The sequence below is a fragment of the Drosophila busckii genome, chromosome 2R (genome assembly GCF_011750605.1).
Source record: "Drosophila busckii strain San Diego stock center, stock number 13000-0081.31 chromosome 2R, ASM1175060v1, whole genome shotgun sequence".
Lineage (NCBI taxonomy): Eukaryota > Metazoa > Arthropoda > Insecta > Diptera > Drosophilidae > Drosophila > Drosophila busckii.
Window position 1 is genome coordinate 17,123,204 of NC_046605.1, and position 15,367 is coordinate 17,138,570.

At 42.2% G+C, this 15,367-nt stretch overlaps 6 protein-coding genes across 6 annotated transcripts; 2 read left to right on the forward strand and 4 right to left on the reverse strand.

The window, feature by feature from the left end:
• Positions 1-4: 4 nt before the first annotated feature.
• LOC108596248 (glutathione S-transferase 1) lies at positions 5-1,822 on the forward strand. The gene is made up of 3 exons (XM_017981800.1): positions 5-87; positions 975-1,077; positions 1,151-1,822. Exons 2-3 carry the CDS (start codon positions 983-985, stop codon positions 1,725-1,727), a joined length of 672 nt encoding a protein of 223 aa, XP_017837289.1. The 5' UTR covers positions 5-87; positions 975-982; the 3' UTR covers positions 1,728-1,822.
• Positions 1,823-1,891: 69 nt separating this feature from the next.
• Positions 1,892-3,836, reverse strand: LOC108596247 (neuralized-like protein 2). Its single transcript, XM_017981798.2, has 4 exons — positions 3,462-3,836; positions 3,087-3,339; positions 2,714-3,016; positions 1,892-2,650 (listed from the first exon to the last, which is right to left on the reverse strand). Exons 1-4 carry the CDS (start codon positions 3,738-3,740, stop codon positions 2,535-2,537), a joined length of 951 nt encoding a protein of 316 aa, XP_017837287.1. The 5' UTR covers positions 3,741-3,836; the 3' UTR covers positions 1,892-2,534.
• A 158-nt stretch (positions 3,837-3,994) lies between these two features.
• Positions 3,995-4,575, forward strand: LOC108596249. Its single transcript, XM_017981801.1, has 2 exons — positions 3,995-4,099; positions 4,160-4,575. The coding sequence occupies exon 2, from the start codon at positions 4,160-4,162 to the stop codon at positions 4,520-4,522; it is 363 nt and encodes a 120-aa protein (XP_017837290.1). The 5' UTR covers positions 3,995-4,099; the 3' UTR covers positions 4,523-4,575.
• On the reverse strand, positions 4,519-5,943 carry LOC108596246 (suppressor APC domain-containing protein 2). Its single transcript, XM_017981797.1, has 3 exons — positions 5,804-5,943; positions 5,008-5,625; positions 4,519-4,949 (listed from the first exon to the last, which is right to left on the reverse strand). The coding sequence occupies exons 2-3, from the start codon at positions 5,620-5,622 to the stop codon at positions 4,593-4,595; spliced, it is 972 nt and encodes a 323-aa protein (XP_017837286.1). The 5' UTR covers positions 5,623-5,625; positions 5,804-5,943; the 3' UTR covers positions 4,519-4,592.
• A 485-nt stretch (positions 5,944-6,428) lies between these two features.
• Positions 6,429-9,339, reverse strand: LOC108596245. Its single transcript, XM_017981796.1, has 4 exons — positions 9,267-9,339; positions 7,745-8,055; positions 7,365-7,682; positions 6,429-7,275 (listed from the first exon to the last, which is right to left on the reverse strand). Exons 1-4 carry the CDS (start codon positions 9,285-9,287, stop codon positions 6,627-6,629), a joined length of 1,299 nt encoding a protein of 432 aa, XP_017837285.1. The 5' UTR covers positions 9,288-9,339; the 3' UTR covers positions 6,429-6,626.
• Positions 9,340-9,721: 382 nt separating this feature from the next.
• LOC108596244 (probable ATP-dependent RNA helicase spindle-E) lies at positions 9,722-14,898 on the reverse strand. Its single transcript, XM_017981795.1, has 11 exons — positions 14,683-14,898; positions 14,337-14,585; positions 13,546-14,276; positions 12,837-13,489; positions 12,648-12,778; positions 11,997-12,586; positions 11,787-11,934; positions 10,574-11,692; positions 10,388-10,509; positions 10,108-10,320; positions 9,722-10,053 (listed from the first exon to the last, which is right to left on the reverse strand). Exons 1-11 carry the CDS (start codon positions 14,872-14,874, stop codon positions 9,921-9,923), a joined length of 4,281 nt encoding a protein of 1,426 aa, XP_017837284.1. The 5' UTR covers positions 14,875-14,898; the 3' UTR covers positions 9,722-9,920.
• Positions 14,899-15,367: the final 469 nt, after the last annotated feature.

A 15,367-nucleotide genomic window follows, 5' to 3' on the forward strand; every position in this document is an offset into this window, starting at 1 on the left:
CGTGAGATTGTTGCCCAGTCGGTTTGCGTTACGTTTGCGTTTTAGTCACGTTTCTGAGTTTGCTGTGAGCGGTCAGAGAAACAAACTGTGAGTTCAACATTTATTTACGCTGTTATTTTTATTTTGTATTTTTTTGCTGCATATAATAAATGCGCAAAATAGTTAAAGGGGGACTGACTAAATCGTTTCATTCCCACTCAAACTCACACACACACGCATAAGTTGTATCTATGTGTGTGTGTCTAATTTGCCGGCAAAGCAAATATTATTGTGTGGATTCGTAAATGCAACAACAACAAAATGAAAGCACGATCGCGGCTGTATTTTTCCTATTAGCTCAAGGCGTGTGTGACAGTGTGTGTGTGTGTGTGTTCCCCGCTACTAATTAAATTTATATTGTGCTACGGCTCTGTAGCTTTTTCCATAGTATGTGTGAGCTAACTACACTCACTAAATAGCACTTAAAAAATAACGAAATTAGCACAAAGCAGAAAAAGTTTTTCATTATTTTTACATAAGTCACCTATTTTAAAAGAGTTTGATCATTACAAAAAAGCAACAAGCTAATGGAAAAAACATTAAAAACTTACTGTTTTTAAAAATGCAGCATTAGAAAGTTCCAACTTTTGTACATTCATTTGTATGTACATACATATGTACATAAGCTACATAGCTTATCTGCACTGCTTGCCGGTATTTGTCTGTATTCAGGTGCTATATAAATAATATATGTAAGCATATAAAATAAAATGTTGATTGCTGATAGCTGCTTATCGTACATACACAAGTTCCATATACATACATATGTGGAGGTTATCACTTGGCAATGTTTGGGGGTGGACAGCGCTGAGGACAAACTGTTGAATAAACAAAGACAGTCATAGTTCTTAAACTGCTAATAAAGATAGTTCAAACCACAACGAAGACATTAGCTACATTATAAAAAACAACAAAAATATATTAATCCATTACAGTTCGCAACATGTCGAAGCCAGCCCTTTATTACGCTACCTTAAGTCCTCCATCTCGAGCCGTTATGCTGACGGCTAAGGCAATTGGCCTTGAACTTGAACTGCGGTGAGTTGACACATTCCCCAGATCCCGCATGCATTTCATTCAATTAACAAAATTGAATTTCTTGCCGCTGCAGTCCAATTAACCTACTTAAAGGTGAGCACTTGACGCCGGAATTTTTGAAAATGAATCCACAGCATACGATTCCCACATTGCTCGATGGGGATGCATGCATTATTGATTCGCATGCAATTTGCTGTTATTTGGTGGAGAAGTATGGCAATGCACATCAGTCGTTGTATCCCAAGGATCTGGTGCAGCGCGCGAATGTGGATGCGCGTCTCCATCTTGATTCAGGACATCTATTTGCACGCTTGCGCTTTTTGTATGAGCCCGTGCTGTATTTTGGATCGACTGATTGCTCCATTGACAAGATAGCTTATATACAGAAGTGCTATGAAATACTGGAAGGTTTTCTCAAGGATCATCCCTACCTGTGTGGCGATGATATTACCATTGCCGATTTCTGCTGTGTGGCCACGGTGACGTCTGTCAACGATGTGGCACCGATTGATGAGTTCAAGTTTTCCAAAGTGCATGCCTGGTTAAAGAAGCTGGCTGAACTACCTTATTATCAGGATACTAATGCAGAGGGTGCTGATGAGTTGAAGGCTATCTTTAAGGCTAAATTAGCGGAGAATCGCGGCAAGTAGTTCGTCGTACCAAATCAGTTAATGTCACACACACACATATATATATATGCATATAAATATTTACCCAAGCGGTGCTTGAATAAAGTTTAGTTTTTAAATATTTCGAACAGTGTAAAATTTTACGGAATTTGTTTAATTTTTAGATGTACATACTTATTACTATTACATAATGCCTTTATTACACTTGATCTCTTATAGTATTTAAATAGGATTTACAAGCTACACATGTATTTTATTATTAACTTTTAAGCTTACAGTTAGCAACAATATATATTTTAAAGGTACATAACGGAAATGGAAATCGCCTGAAATAGACCGAAACGGCTAAAGGCAAACTGGTGCTTGGTATGGGAGATTCTTGAGCCTTTGCTTGCAAGTTAATTGGGGCTTGTTGTTCATACATATTTAAAGGTATGTAAATAGTTTGTGGATGCACTAGGAAAGTAATGAACTTGATGTAATTAAAATGTGTGTGATGGAATATTAAAAATATATATATAAATATAATGAACTGGTATCACGGAACCAAAAGTACTAATAGCTAATATATCTACAGAATGAAAATACAGAAATTCGTTTGAAAATCATTGCCGTCCTCAATCGCAGTCACAATACGGTCACTACTAGTTGGCCCCATCTCTTGGGCTCGAAAAAACAATGAACAGCAACTTCAGATGCCGACAATGCGTACAAATTATATGTGTATAGATTGAGTTTGTCTGTATGTGTTTATGGGTAAACAGGCTATCACGTCGCAAGCTCATGCACAGCACTCTATTACATAGCGTGACTGTGTGTGGGTGTGTACTAATCTCGGCGCAGCAAGAAACGCTTTATGCTCTCCGGCAACGGCAGCAGTGCAATATCCCCTGCTGTTGCATGCTCTAATATAACGTTCCTACAAGCGCTTTGCAGTGAGAGTACTGTAAATTGAATTATTTATTAGTTAATATTATAGTCTACAGATTGCAGCTTGGAATACTTACTGCCTTCCAGCTGTATGATGCGTATTTGCTTAGTGGTGCCGTAGACATCGATTACCACATAAAGCGGGGCCTTGTTCAGCGGTATATTCCTTGAGACTGGACCCCTATCCACGCCATTTATAATAAAGTGCAGCTCGGCCAAGGAGGCATCATACTCTGTCGGCACATAAATAATACCAATGCGCGAACCTCGATCCGTTAGCAAAATATCTGAGTTGCCATTGTCCATGGAGGGTCGCAGCAGCCGCTTTGGCAGAAGTCCACGCGGCGTTCTCACATGCGTAGCATCGCCAAGCAAATTACCTATAAGATGGCAAAGAAAAGAAAAAAACGTTAGGACCGTGGATCAAGCTTTTCCTATAACAACACATACGCTGTGGTAGTTCAAACATTGGTTCCATGCTCTCTCCCGCTGTTTGGTCTTGATGCTGATTCATTTCGAACTTTGAGATCGGATAGATCCAGCTATTTCCTAGATTAGCCAAATCCGGCAGTGCGAAGTGAGGAAGTCCCTCGCTGCGCGTACCAATGACATTAGGCGTGAGTTCAGTCAGTCCCAGACGCATGTGTCCCGACCAGCCGCGCTCAATTTTTTCAATCTCAACTAGGAATATATCTCCCGGCGCCTGTTTAAGAAATACAATTAATTAATAGTCCATCGCTTACAGATAAAAATACATACACACACAATACATGGGTATGGGTACATATGTATGTATCCCACAAAGAAAGTGTTTTTCGTACTCACCAACGGTCGCTCAGAGAAGGTTAATGCATTTGCAAAGCTGGTGCGACGAAAGGCGACTGTTGCTTCGTCATCCAGATGTATGTTAGACCCGTGGTACGGATGAAACCGAAAAAGCTGACGTTTCCACGCACCAGCACCAGCGCTAGTTGTTGCTGCTGTCGAGCATTTTGCCTCATTTGTAGACGGCCTCTGTTCGTGATCACTATCTTGCTGTTCCTCGTTGTTATCTGGCAAATCTTCAAGATGCTGCGCCTGCTGATTGTCATCAACGGCATCCATGTTTTGTAATATTATTTACAAGTACCATATGTATTTGTATTTGTGTAATTTTTTTAGTTCCTGCTCGATTAATAAGTCACGACTGGCGATAACTTTCTCGTAGTCAGTGCTGGCAAATGCTACACTGAGAAATACAGTGCTGAGCAACAAATACTTATTAAATTATTGTTAAGTCAATTTTTTATAATATTTGAAATATATATTATTATAAACTATTTAGAAATTGTTAAATTTACAGAAAAATATATTTGCAAAATTGTCAATAAGACAATCGATATTGATGTTTTAAACATTGTCAACAACCCTAGTTGACGTAACAGCAAACAGCTGATCGGAACGAAAGCAAGGCAACAAATAAAGTAAATTGTATAATTTATTAAATATTGAAAGAAAGTTTATTATTTCCCGGTTTGTTTCAGATGCGTGTTCCCACTGCTGTATATGCGGCACGCGGCCGCCAAGCACAGAATGAAAAGGATGTGCCCTTTCAGGAAATTTTACCACTGCGACTAAAGAACACGGTGAGCGGCAAAGCCGACAGTGGCTCGGATGTCGCTTGCTTGCAAGAGATGGGTGTGCTATTTGCTTGCCTTAAGGACAATGAGTTTGTGGAGAAATACTGCCACAAAGAGATTAGTCAGTTCAAGAACTGTTACAAGTTCTACATGGATCGCAAATTAGAGGCGAAGAAGACGGTTAACCAGGGCATTGTAACGCCGGGCAACAATCTAAACTACAAACAGCTAAATAAATACCTGCGACGCTTTCCCAATCCAGTGTAGTGCGGCTTAGTACATAATATATTTGTTGCATTCTTTAATAAAATATTTACAAAGTGATCAATACGTTTCCTTAATAGACCACATCTGCATCGCCCAGCCCAGCAGAGGATTGGCTCACCGGTGATGGCTGACTGAGCACAAACTCGGACATGTTGCGTGTGTTGTGCAAAGTGCGAAATGGCATATGCTGCTGTTGCTGCTGCTCGTAGAACTCCGTTACAAGTGCTTGCTTCTCACAAGCTAACAGATCCGCTTCATCTTTATAGTTCAAATGCTGCATTGGCTTGCGTGGTAATGCTAAATTGATGTGTAGCGGATAACCACCATGCTCCCATGTATCTGTTAAGATGGCCAAACTGCGATTTGCTTCCAGCACACGCGCACGCTGGTAGTTTAGGCGCTCCTGTTGTAACTCTGTCCATTGCTCCTTTTCGATGAAAAATGCGTTAAGCAAAGCAATTTATAACAATCTATAGATCACTTACGTATCGTGCCCCTAGACGCCCAAAGTACTTTATCTGTTCTTGCACATTGAGCACTTGTTGCATAAAAAAGTCGCGTGCCTTCTCCACGCCATCAAGGCCAAAGAGCAACAACTCCCGCTGCTCCTCCAGATGCTTGAGACGCTTCAGCATATTGTAATCAATGCCATGTTGTAGTGTATGACGACGGGATTCACGTCGCTTGCTATTGGATTTCTTGGGCGGCAGCGCCAAGGTCAAACCACTGAGCGCATAATCTGTGGCTGAGGTGGAGGACGAGCCGCCATCGGCTGATCCACGATGCTCAAACTGTTGTTTGCCTTGCTGCAAGTCCTGCTGTTGATTGCGCAGCAGACACAGCTTAAGTCCTGCACAGAAACGCTCAAAGGACAAAAGTCCGCTTGGTGGCGTTACGCGACGCAGCGAGTCCAGCACACCTTGTGGCAATCCTTTGGAGCCATCATCCTGCCAGCCACGTTCTATATCCGCATATCTAACGTAGCCGCTCTGCTTGTCGTCCAATATATCGAATAGCTTCTTCATGGACATGACGAACTGCTTGGGCAAAGCATCTAGCGCGCTAAGCGGATTGCCGCTGGCGTTTATATTGCTGGCCATTAGCTTAAAAAAATATATTGCTTTATATGGAAAGTGTAGATAAATCAATGAATGGGCCCACGCAGGCTTAACTCAATACATAAATTAGCTTAAAAGACTGAAACCAAAAGACTTAGAAAACAAACTTGCGTTTTGTTTATCAACAAACATATAAACTATTTTGTTTTTCCTAATTACTTACGTGTGGCAGAAGCGTACTCAGACTTGTTGCTGGCGGCAGCCTTTCAGAGGCCGTTCGTCAAGGCTCTTGGGTTGCACTTTGGGTTGTTGTTGCTGTTGTATAATTCAGGTATAATGCTAGTACTGTTGCTCTACGAACCAAACTCCAGCAACTGGTTAAGTGGACTGGACTGCAATGCCGAAGCATAGTTCGTCTTCGTCGGTCGCACGCAATGCGCAACTGGTGGGACAGGTTTTGTTTTCGTTGTTTTTGGCTTTTTACTTTGAAAAAACAAACTCAACAAGGCTCACACATACACACACACTTTTATACATATGTATTGTACATAGATAGCAGCATATCAATAACAGCAACAGCACGCGCGTCTAGCGCTGGCTGCATGCCCCATTATATGGTGGAACAATTATAGCAGCAACTATTTATTTATTTATTTATTTATTAAATGATTAAGTAGAAATTCAATTGTGCTTGGTATTCAGTCAAGAGTTGAGTTATAATTGCTTATTTTAGTGGTGTTAGAAGCATATACACTCAGAGAAATAATTGTGTGCTAAATCTGTTGAAAATTTCTGAACATTACTTGCAATCTCAGCAACTAAATTCTATAAAGGCTAGAACCGTTTGAGCACTAGAATAAATTATGAATAAATTAATTTTAATATTTAAATTTCTCTGAATGTAGATTAGTAATTTCTCTGGCAAGAAATGCGGACTCTACGCCATCCGCTCAGGCTTATGGATCGCTAGAATGCGCTTTTCATGTCCGTTGCTATAAACTAAGGCTTAAGCTAGAAGGCATGTCCTCCATATGTTTGTTACTCATTTACAAATCAGCCACGGACTTTCGACGCACATACTTGGCAAAGTAATCCGGACGCCAGCACTTGCAGGAGCCGGGTATTAAGAACCAGTCGTAGTAGAGCCGCACCTGGAAGCAGCCCAGCTCATCGTGTCCATCGCAGTGAGCGTCAGTAGCGGGCGCATGTGGTGCAGCAACGCTAGCGGTGCCATCAGATGCGCTTGCCACGCCCGCACGTTTCTGCAGATACTGTTGATAGGCTTGGAAGTCCTGCACTGAGGGGGGCTGGGTAGTGGTGCTGCTGCTGCTGCTAATGCTACTGGGTACTGTATCCTCAGCATTGGGATAGAAAATCTCTGCGACCAGCAGGCTCACCCAACGCGGCGAGGACAGACAACCGCCATCCAGATAATGACAGCGTGCCTGTATGCAGCGTGTTACCTCGACGGTCTGGGTAAAGTAGCCCTCATAGGGAATTTGTACGACATAGCGCCAGGCGCCTTGATAGTTCTTGGCAAACACAGGTGTAGCATACTCCACCTTGGCCGGGCAAGGCGTGGGCGGTCCCTCATATCGTATGGGGCCACCAATCTCTTCACGTCGTTCCGCTGTCTGTGCGGCGGATGTAGCTCCACTGGTGTCGCCTTGTATGGCGCGGTAGAGTGTGCAGAAACTGCAATAATATTATTAATAAGAAAAGAAAAGTTAACTTGGCTTCCCACTATGTTGGATTAAATATGATTCTGCTTATGCTAGACTTACACTCCGCCACCGTCGCAAAATTTACGTGGCTTGCGCTCTTCAGCTTCACGTCGCTGTTGCTGCAACTGGCGCTGTTGCTGCTGCTGTGGGTCCTCCTCATCCAGCGCAGGATCAAAGTAGCTGTACTCATTGCTTTGCACGCCGTCTGGAAGACTGCGCGTCACACGCGTGGCATAGTGACGATCAATATTGTTGTTGTCCAGCTGCTCCACGGGCTCGTCACGTATGATTTGTGTTACCTTGGGCAGTGTATCGTCCGCTTTGAGCACCGGCAACGTCTTGGAGAGAAACTTCAAGGTCTGATTGCGTATGAGCTCGCTGTGTGGAGATGCAGAGCAGTTGGAATCGAGTTGAGCTTAAGTAAAATAATGGCAACTTACAAAGGATATGGCTCGCCTAAAACATTCTGTCCCAGTGGATTCTTGGGTATTTGTCCTTTATTCAAATCTCCGCATATATTATGCACAGATACTGCCGACTTCTTGCCAGCGGCCACATCCTTGCACTCCGCATTGACAAAGGTGTAGGGCGGTGGACGCACACGCGGTGGCACTGCATTTGGTGACTCCACAAAGGCGTAGTAGCCCTCCGGCGGCTCCTCGCCGCCCAAATCTGACTGTGCGGGCGCAGCGGGCGATTGTGGCAGCTGTGCTGGCGACAGCTGTGCGAGCAGCAAGAAGCTAAGTATTTTCTAAATTGCCAAAATAGAAAAAGAAACGTAAAACAAGTTTAGAGTTTAATTAGTTTTCAGTTTGAGGTTGAAAAGAACGCGCTAGCATAAATCAAATTAATTGCGACAACCCGCATGAATGGCAACGCATTGTGTATGCATGTGTTGGCCATTTGAGCTGTTGACCAAGTGGATATACAAAGAAGCGATGCTTAAGTCAGCGTTGGCGAAAGCGCGAAAGTTGTACGAAATGCGGCATCAAAATAAACAAACCCAACCGAAATGACAACAACAAAAACAACAAAGACAACAACTGTGCGGGCTTTGAAGCTAACTGCAGCCTCAGTTCATTGTCGCTTACTTGAAGAATCTAAAAATAACAACAACAACTCAATATAATAAGTAAGTGAAGAAAACTTTCCCTGTTTAGTCTCAAGTATTTCTAACGAAACCAAAAGTTTACGAAATGTTTTTCTCCTCACAGCTTCAGTTGAAGTGTCGAGCTTGGGGGCGTTGCAAGTTTTCCACTTTAGTTTTTTCTTATGATAATTAGGCCAAAATGCCTGTTGGAATTTGTTCAGCTTCAGCGCCAGATTCAGCCAAGCAAGTTTCTTTTTGCATCATTTTTTTGTAGTTTGTTTCTTTTCGTTTTCGGTGCTCGTTGACATGATTCACAGCTTAAACAATTCGAATAACGTAAAAAAAAGCGAAATTGGGTCAAATTCTTGTGGGTCTTTTGTTTATTCTAATGTATGTAAAGAAGACAATGTCGCCACAGAAGTAGAACTCGTTCGAGCTGCTGCCAGCTCCAAGTCTTTTTTGTGTCAACTAATTGCAGCTTTAATTGACCGCATTTAACCTCGACCTAACTGCAACCGTTGGCCATGTTAATGACTATATTTAAAGCTAAATATAACTTGCCAAAGAACAGTTGTAGCCAACGGGCCAGAAATTGTTAACTATATGTTTGTATGTGTGTGTGTGTGTGTGAATTTGTTCTAAATACGTTTTAGTTAACGGGAAAGTTGCTCCATGTCGAGTTAAAACATACACACACGAACATACTTGTACTAAGTCTATGTGTGTGTGTGTGTGTGGTAAGTCTAGTGCCATCACTTTAATTCATTAGCATCTTTATATTCTACAACATGCACACGCACACTAGGACTTAAAAATAAGCTTAACAGTAAATTTGCTTTTTGCAAAACAAATGACTTAGGCAACAAACTTACCACCAACAAACGAAAATCCATCTCTGGCCAACAAAACACACTTCACGGCCAAGTTTACAATTGTTAAATAGACCTCCTTCCACTGTTATATGCGCTGCGAAGAAAGCACGATGCGTCAAGTGCAGCAACTGAACTGAGACTGACTGCAAACGTTGAACCTGACTTTGAACTTACCTACAACTTCTTCGCAGAAGAGAGTGGCCAAGAAAACGCCACGAGAGAAAGCAACAATTGCCGAAGAATTTTACATTGTCAGTTTCTGAGAGTGAGAGCTTAGAGTTTATATTTACTAGCGCCATCTGTTGCTTGGTGGTGCAGGCTTAAGAGCGCATAGCCTGCCATAATTTTCTGAAATTGATCTTTTGAGCAGTGAGCAATCTTTTTCCCATAAATGTTTCCAACTAACAACAATAAATTGAATGGTTGAATAGTTCATACCTTTAATGATATTAATGTAATAAGTTTTTATTCAAAGCTTAGAAAACACAGAAACAAAAAGCGCTGCATAGTAGTTAAACCTTTCAGAGGTTCTCGTTCGTTTACAAAATTGTAGAAAATGGAAAATATGGCATATTAATTCTATATATCATGAAAATAACACAATAGGGAATTCACACTTCATGTAGTAATGTTGTCAATGACTATAAATCAGGATTAATCTGTGCTATATCCGATTTGCTTCTCCCGATCCAAATGTAGTATTGTAAGCAAATGAAGACGCAGTTCGGTGACATTTTCTAGCATTTCATTGCAAAGCATACATCTAAGAGGCTGCATAGCTCCATCACTTCGAATAGATTAAATTAATTAATAAGCAAAGAAATATAATTGGCTTACTCACAAATTGCGCCAATTGTAAAGCTCTTTGCAATTGCTTTGTAAGCTCAGTAATGTACCCATCTTTTCGTCTTCTAGATCGTATGAGCAATGCATTGGGAATATCGTACGCTTGCCATAAGGCTCCGATGGGGGCTCTAGGTCAGACATATCCTTCCACTTGTAATCTGAATGTGAAACGTGACGTTCAATAAATCTACGATTCTTGTTAAGCAGACTGAGCAGAACAAGGTGATAAAAGTTTAATTAATAACTCGTCAGCAAATCTACAATCAAATGGTTACCGGAAGAGCAAAGCGCGCAGTTGTTTAAAAATTAGAGCACGGTCGTGCAATCCTGGCAGCGAATACTCATCGCCATCAACATCATATAGCATGCTAACAATATGATAGCGCATTTGATTAATCTGAAAAAGAAAGCAAAATCCTATAATTATGGTTATGGGAACAGACAACGCAGTCAACACATACGACAGTCAGATCAGCCTTGTCTATAACAACGTCCAAATTGACGACCATGTCATGCTCTTCAAAATACGAATTTAATGTAACCGGATCGTAGCCAAGTCCAGCCAATATGCTGACGTATTTGGTTTTCTCCTTGTTACATTTGATTTGCATGGTCGGGCAAAAGAGCAGTGTCATCAGTGCTCCAAAGCCGTGTATGTTGGGCATCAGTGAGGTGCCACGAGCGTAAAGCCTGTCCCCAGAGTCTGCAATAAACGCAGCAACCATCGTCTGATCGTGCCGATCGTGGGGATCTGTATCCAGAAGCACCGCATTTACCGACTCGTTTCCAATAGTTACTGATTTATGCGCGCCAATGCGCACCAATGCGGATATAGTCGTCTCCAGCGGACTAAAAGGACCTTTTAGACGTACGCTAGTATCGCATCTATCGAGCGGAGGCGGTTCCAAGTCAAGATCCTGGGGTAGCTGGACAAATCGCAAATACTCCTCATTTATATGCTTCTGCTCGACCAACGATACGAAGCGCTTGGTCGCTTGCTTGCGTACGCGAAAATCATGATCCTTGCGTGACATATAGTCCTCGTCGGCACGCCGTGCCCATTGACGCTCCACTAGCTTATCGTTGAGCAATCCCTGCTGCATGTGTATCATGACAGCAGCCACGTTATTGACCAATGAGTAAACCTCAAGCTCAATGATGCCACATCTTGCCACTGAGTCCAACATTTCATCGGCCGCCTTTGGCCAGCTCACTATCGATGCCGGCCGCACAAGTGCTAGTCGACATTCAAACATACGCGGTGGCAACTCATCGAACTCGCTTTTCAGGTCATCTGGCATAAGGCGCAAGAGCTCTATTGGTAGCAACGCCGTGTCGCCATAGTCAATAAAACGAACAAGAAATTTTGGCTGTGATTTCGTCTGCGATTCCACCTTAAGTACTAAGGCACGTTGAAAGCCGCGCCCACGGTTCGCGAGTAGCTGCAATCCTTTTGTAATACTCCTAGCATCACGCACTACATTCTTCAGCTGCTGCGGTGCATTAAATATATCTGACATACTGGCGATGCTTTCCTTAAGTGCATGTGGTTGAAAGTAAAACTTGCTGCAGTTAACTCTCTATAACGGAAACAAATGGAAAAAAATGAGATCAGATAACTTATTGCTTTGCATTGTTGTTCAGATCATAAAATAAAAAAATTGATGTGCTTACGTGCGTGATACGTCCTGATATTATCTTATCAAAAACAGACGGTAAGGTGACAAGCTCCACATTCCAGGGCTTTGACGGCGGAATCCAAGTGCATTCACGAACTTCGCCAATCCTATGTTGACGCACATAACGAAGAGCAGTGCTGTGTCTGTAAAAAGGCAATACGTGCAAGGATAAAATGTGGACTTGAAGCATACGATTCAAACCTACTCCATTATGCCTAGTCCCCATAGAGGATTTGCAAGTCTCATGCGCACTGCTTTGTATACCTCGGACATGACGCGACCTGGCGCTTGTGCGGCCATGCTGGACTCGCCATTGTCTGCGCTCTCCTTAAAGGTCACAAACACTTTTTCGGAACCACTTTGGAAGGTGACGTCCATATTATCCCGAGGAATTTTTAACTGCGCAAACAATTCCTTTATGCGTCTTGTATACAGCTCGCCCATCGCTCGCGGCACAAAATTTGAAAAGAATACTGTGCGACAAGGATCGTGGCCACAAATAGTTTGATAGACGCTGCGCTCCTGCTCCACACTCGATTTGTTGGTGCGCACAAAATAGTTGGGATAGAAAGCGCCAGCTATTATCACATTTAGTATAATTGCCTTGTCTTGATCGTTCCAATTTTGGCAGGCCTCGAAGGGCATTACATGTAAATTCATAAGAGCGCAACGCTTTCGCAGCACCTGAACCATCAAATGCATTTCCTTGACTGAGCTTAAGTTGAGGCCAAAGCGGCGCGCCCACTGGCCCTCCGCCTCCTTGAACATTCGATCCTGGCACATGTTCAAATATGCCTGAAAATAATCAAAAAACGCTCCGTCAGTGGAGAATTTTCAATGAGCTACTGTTTCTTACTTTATAAACTCTCCATATGGCTACCAAATCACTTTCGGAACCATCGCAAAATGTCTGCTGCATCCAAAAAGCATTGTTAATTTCTCCGCGTTTACTAAACAAGAATATAGAGCGTACGCTCATGCCAGCAGCTACAAAATTCAAGCTTATATTACTTTTTGTGAATCTTCATTCGAAAAGCTATCTCACCTATAATTATTGCCTCGTCAAGACAATTGAATATGTAGCCAAGTATGATGAGGCGAGAGAGACGAACATCTAGCGGTAAGCGTGACATAATCTTTCCCCAGTAACTCAGGTCACCATCCAACTCATCGTAAATGCCATCCACTGTTGGAAATAGTGCACCCACCTCTTTCAGTAGCAGCACCGTATTCTGTACATCTGAGAGATTGGGTGGCGACATGGCAAGGGCTAATAATTCACTGGGCCGACCCATCTCTAGCAGCTTAGCCCTAATTACAGCATTTTGAAGCGGTGCGCGCAGCATCTCAGGAAGGCCAAACTCTTTCATTTCGTGCACGTAGAAGGCTTTAGTAACCATCCGATAAACGCGACCACTTCGAACGCGGCCCACGCGACCAGCGCGTTGTCGGCAATTGACCTTGGAGGCCCATTCCAGGCGGAGGCTAGTAAAGTTAGTAGCTGTGTCGATGTGCAGCACTTTAACTAGACAAAAATCAATGACATATGACACATCTGGCACTGTAATCGAACTCTCAGCTATGTTGGTCGTAAGAATAACTTTGCGATGACCCGGTAGGGGCGGTTGAAAAACTTCTGCTTGAACATCGGGCGCCATTAATGAGTGACATTTAACAATAGTAATTTTTGAGCTGGAACTAAAAAGTTAATAAATAACAAAGTGCTTATGTTGCGAAATTGTTGTATAACCTACTACTGTTCAGTGGCGCACTTAATGTTCTCCTCCATGATATCTATCTCTCGTACTCCTGGTAGAAATACCAATACGGAGCCGATGCGCTTGGCCTCCTCGTAAGACTGTTGCGATTGGCCTTCTGCTTTACGCTCCATGTTGTCAATAACGACAAGAATCTTTGTCGCATCTGCGTAGCCTTCGGGTGTTATTCCTGGCTCACTCATCTGGACCACTGGATCTTTCCAGTGAATATTTTTCAGCTGATCACGGTAAAATTTCGAGAGCGGATACTTGCGGCCATGACTCGCAGTCACAATAGGGGGTTGGGAGTGGCTTGTAGCAAAGTATTTGCTAAACTCTCGAGTGTCAATTGTTGCCGACATAAGAATTACTTTCACATGGCGTGAGTTCAAAGCAAGCAGACGGCGCACTACGATAAGCAAAAAGTCCATGTCCTGATCTCGCTCATGCACTTCATCCAACAAGATGTGGGTGAAATGTGTTAGCGTTTTTTGCTTCACGAGAATATTCAGCAGAACCCCCGTGGTGCAGTACAGCAGTCGTGTATCTGCCTGATCGGACTCACGATGCAGGCCCACTTGGTAGCTACATACTGTACCCGGCTGCCACTTTCGTTCCTGGCACACGCGACGTGCAATCGAAATGGCTGCAATGCGTCGTGGCTGAGTAACAACAATATTGCAGTATTCGCGACGTTTGTAAGCCTCGTCTAAAATGTATTGTGGAACCTAGCGAAAATATAAAATGAAACCCTCTGCTGAGCATAATCATACATTATAAATACACACTTGCGTGGATTTTCCACATCCAGTTTCCCCTTTCAATATAACTACCGGGTTCTCTCTGATGGCCGAAATTATTTCATCACGGTGTTCATAGATAGGCAGTGATCTGTTACGATTCAAGTCGAATGTGAATCTTTCATAATATGCTTCATCTGAGCGTACTGTTGGCAGCTCTTCCATAGCAGCATCCTCATCGCTGTCCAAGTCATCGAGCAAGGCATGGCGCTTACTTACGCTGCTTCCATCTACAAGCTACAAACACAAATATTTATTTATGAGAGAGTATGCTTGTAATTAAAATGCTCTCTCTCGCTCTCTCTCATTAAAACGCTGACGCGCTCATTCTTACGTTGTCCAGAAGCTTTTTTTCCCGTTCTACGAATTTGTTGATATATTCTGTGCCGCTTATCTCTCGTTTGAGCGGCTTTGAGTCTCTTGTCGGACGCGCCAGAACTTTCTTATCGCCAGTTATACAGCCTTTAGGCTGTACACCACGCTTAAAATCCTTAGAAAAATCAAAGAAGTCTAGGGGATTATCCATTTTTAAGAAATACGCCGCATGCGTTCTTTTTGTAGTTTTAACAGAGTAACGGTGATCGAAGCAGTGTGACCAGATTCTGCAAGTGAAAAAATCTAGGTTCTAGGGTTGTTGTACCATAATAATAATTTATCGATGCTATTTTCTTGTTACTATATATTTTGAATTATTTTGCAGTAGCATTTTAAGAAGACGTCTACTCTTAAGCAATATAAGCTTGTGAAAGATATTTCGACATAATTTATTGATATATCACATCATTATCGTGATTCAAGTGGATCGATAATATTAAAAGTGTTATTTTTTTAACTAAGCTTTTTACCGATAGCTTGTTTAAAATTTGTATTTTATAAATACGTTATTTTTAAATGATGGCGTTCTTTTTTTTCAGTACAGTATGAAATATATTAAATACGAATATTTAAATATTTTCAGGGAAAGGAATATAATATATATTTTAGTATTTTATGTATGTGAATGTATGATAAAAGATTTG

Bases quoted from the DNA above. Each gene is read 5' to 3' on its own strand.
- LOC108596247 (XM_017981798.2), bottom strand. From the start codon at position 3,740: ATGGATGCCGTTGATGACAATCAGCAGGCGCAGCATCTTGAAGATTTG. The intron at 3,017-3,086 runs GTATGTGTTGTT...GCCATCTTATAG, and splicing joins AATGTTTGAACTACCACAGC to GTAATTTGCTTGGCGATGCT. The intron at 2,651-2,713 runs GTAAGTATTCCA...TTCAATTTACAG, and splicing joins CATCATACAGCTGGAAGGCA to TACTCTCACTGCAAAGCGCT.
- LOC108596245 (XM_017981796.1), bottom strand. From the start codon at position 9,287: ATGGATTTTCGTTTGTTGGTG. The intron at 8,056-9,266 runs GTAAGTTTGTTG...TTGGCAATTTAG, and splicing joins TGGATTTTCGTTTGTTGGTG to AAAATACTTAGCTTCTTGCT. The intron at 7,683-7,744 runs GTAAGTTGCCAT...ATCTCCACACAG, and splicing joins TTAGGCGAGCCATATCCTTT to CGAGCTCATACGCAATCAGA.
- LOC108596244 (XM_017981795.1), bottom strand. From the start codon at position 14,874: ATGGATAATCCCCTAGACTTCTTTGATTTTTCTAAGGATTTTAAGCGT. The intron at 13,490-13,545 runs GTAGGTTATACA...TTAACTTTTTAG, and splicing joins AAGTGCGCCACTGAACAGTA to TTCCAGCTCAAAAATTACTA. The intron at 10,054-10,107 runs GTGAGTAAGCCA...ATCTATTCGAAG, and splicing joins CTTTACAATTGGCGCAATTT to TGATGGAGCTATGCAGCCTC.
- LOC108596248 (XM_017981800.1), top strand. From the start codon at position 983: ATGTCGAAGCCAGCCCTTTATTACGCTACCTTAAGTCCTCCATCTCGA. The intron at 1,078-1,150 runs GTGAGTTGACAC...TTGCCGCTGCAG, and splicing joins GGCCTTGAACTTGAACTGCG to TCCAATTAACCTACTTAAAG.
- LOC108596249 (XM_017981801.1), top strand. From the start codon at position 4,160: ATGCGTGTTCCCACTGCTGTATATGCGGCACGCGGCCGCCAAGCACAG.
- LOC108596246 (XM_017981797.1), bottom strand. From the start codon at position 5,622: ATGGCCAGCAATATAAACGCCAGCGGCAATCCGCTTAGCGCGCTAGAT. The intron at 4,950-5,007 runs GTAAGTGATCTA...TTCATCGAAAAG, and splicing joins GGCGTCTAGGGGCACGATAC to GAGCAATGGACAGAGTTACA.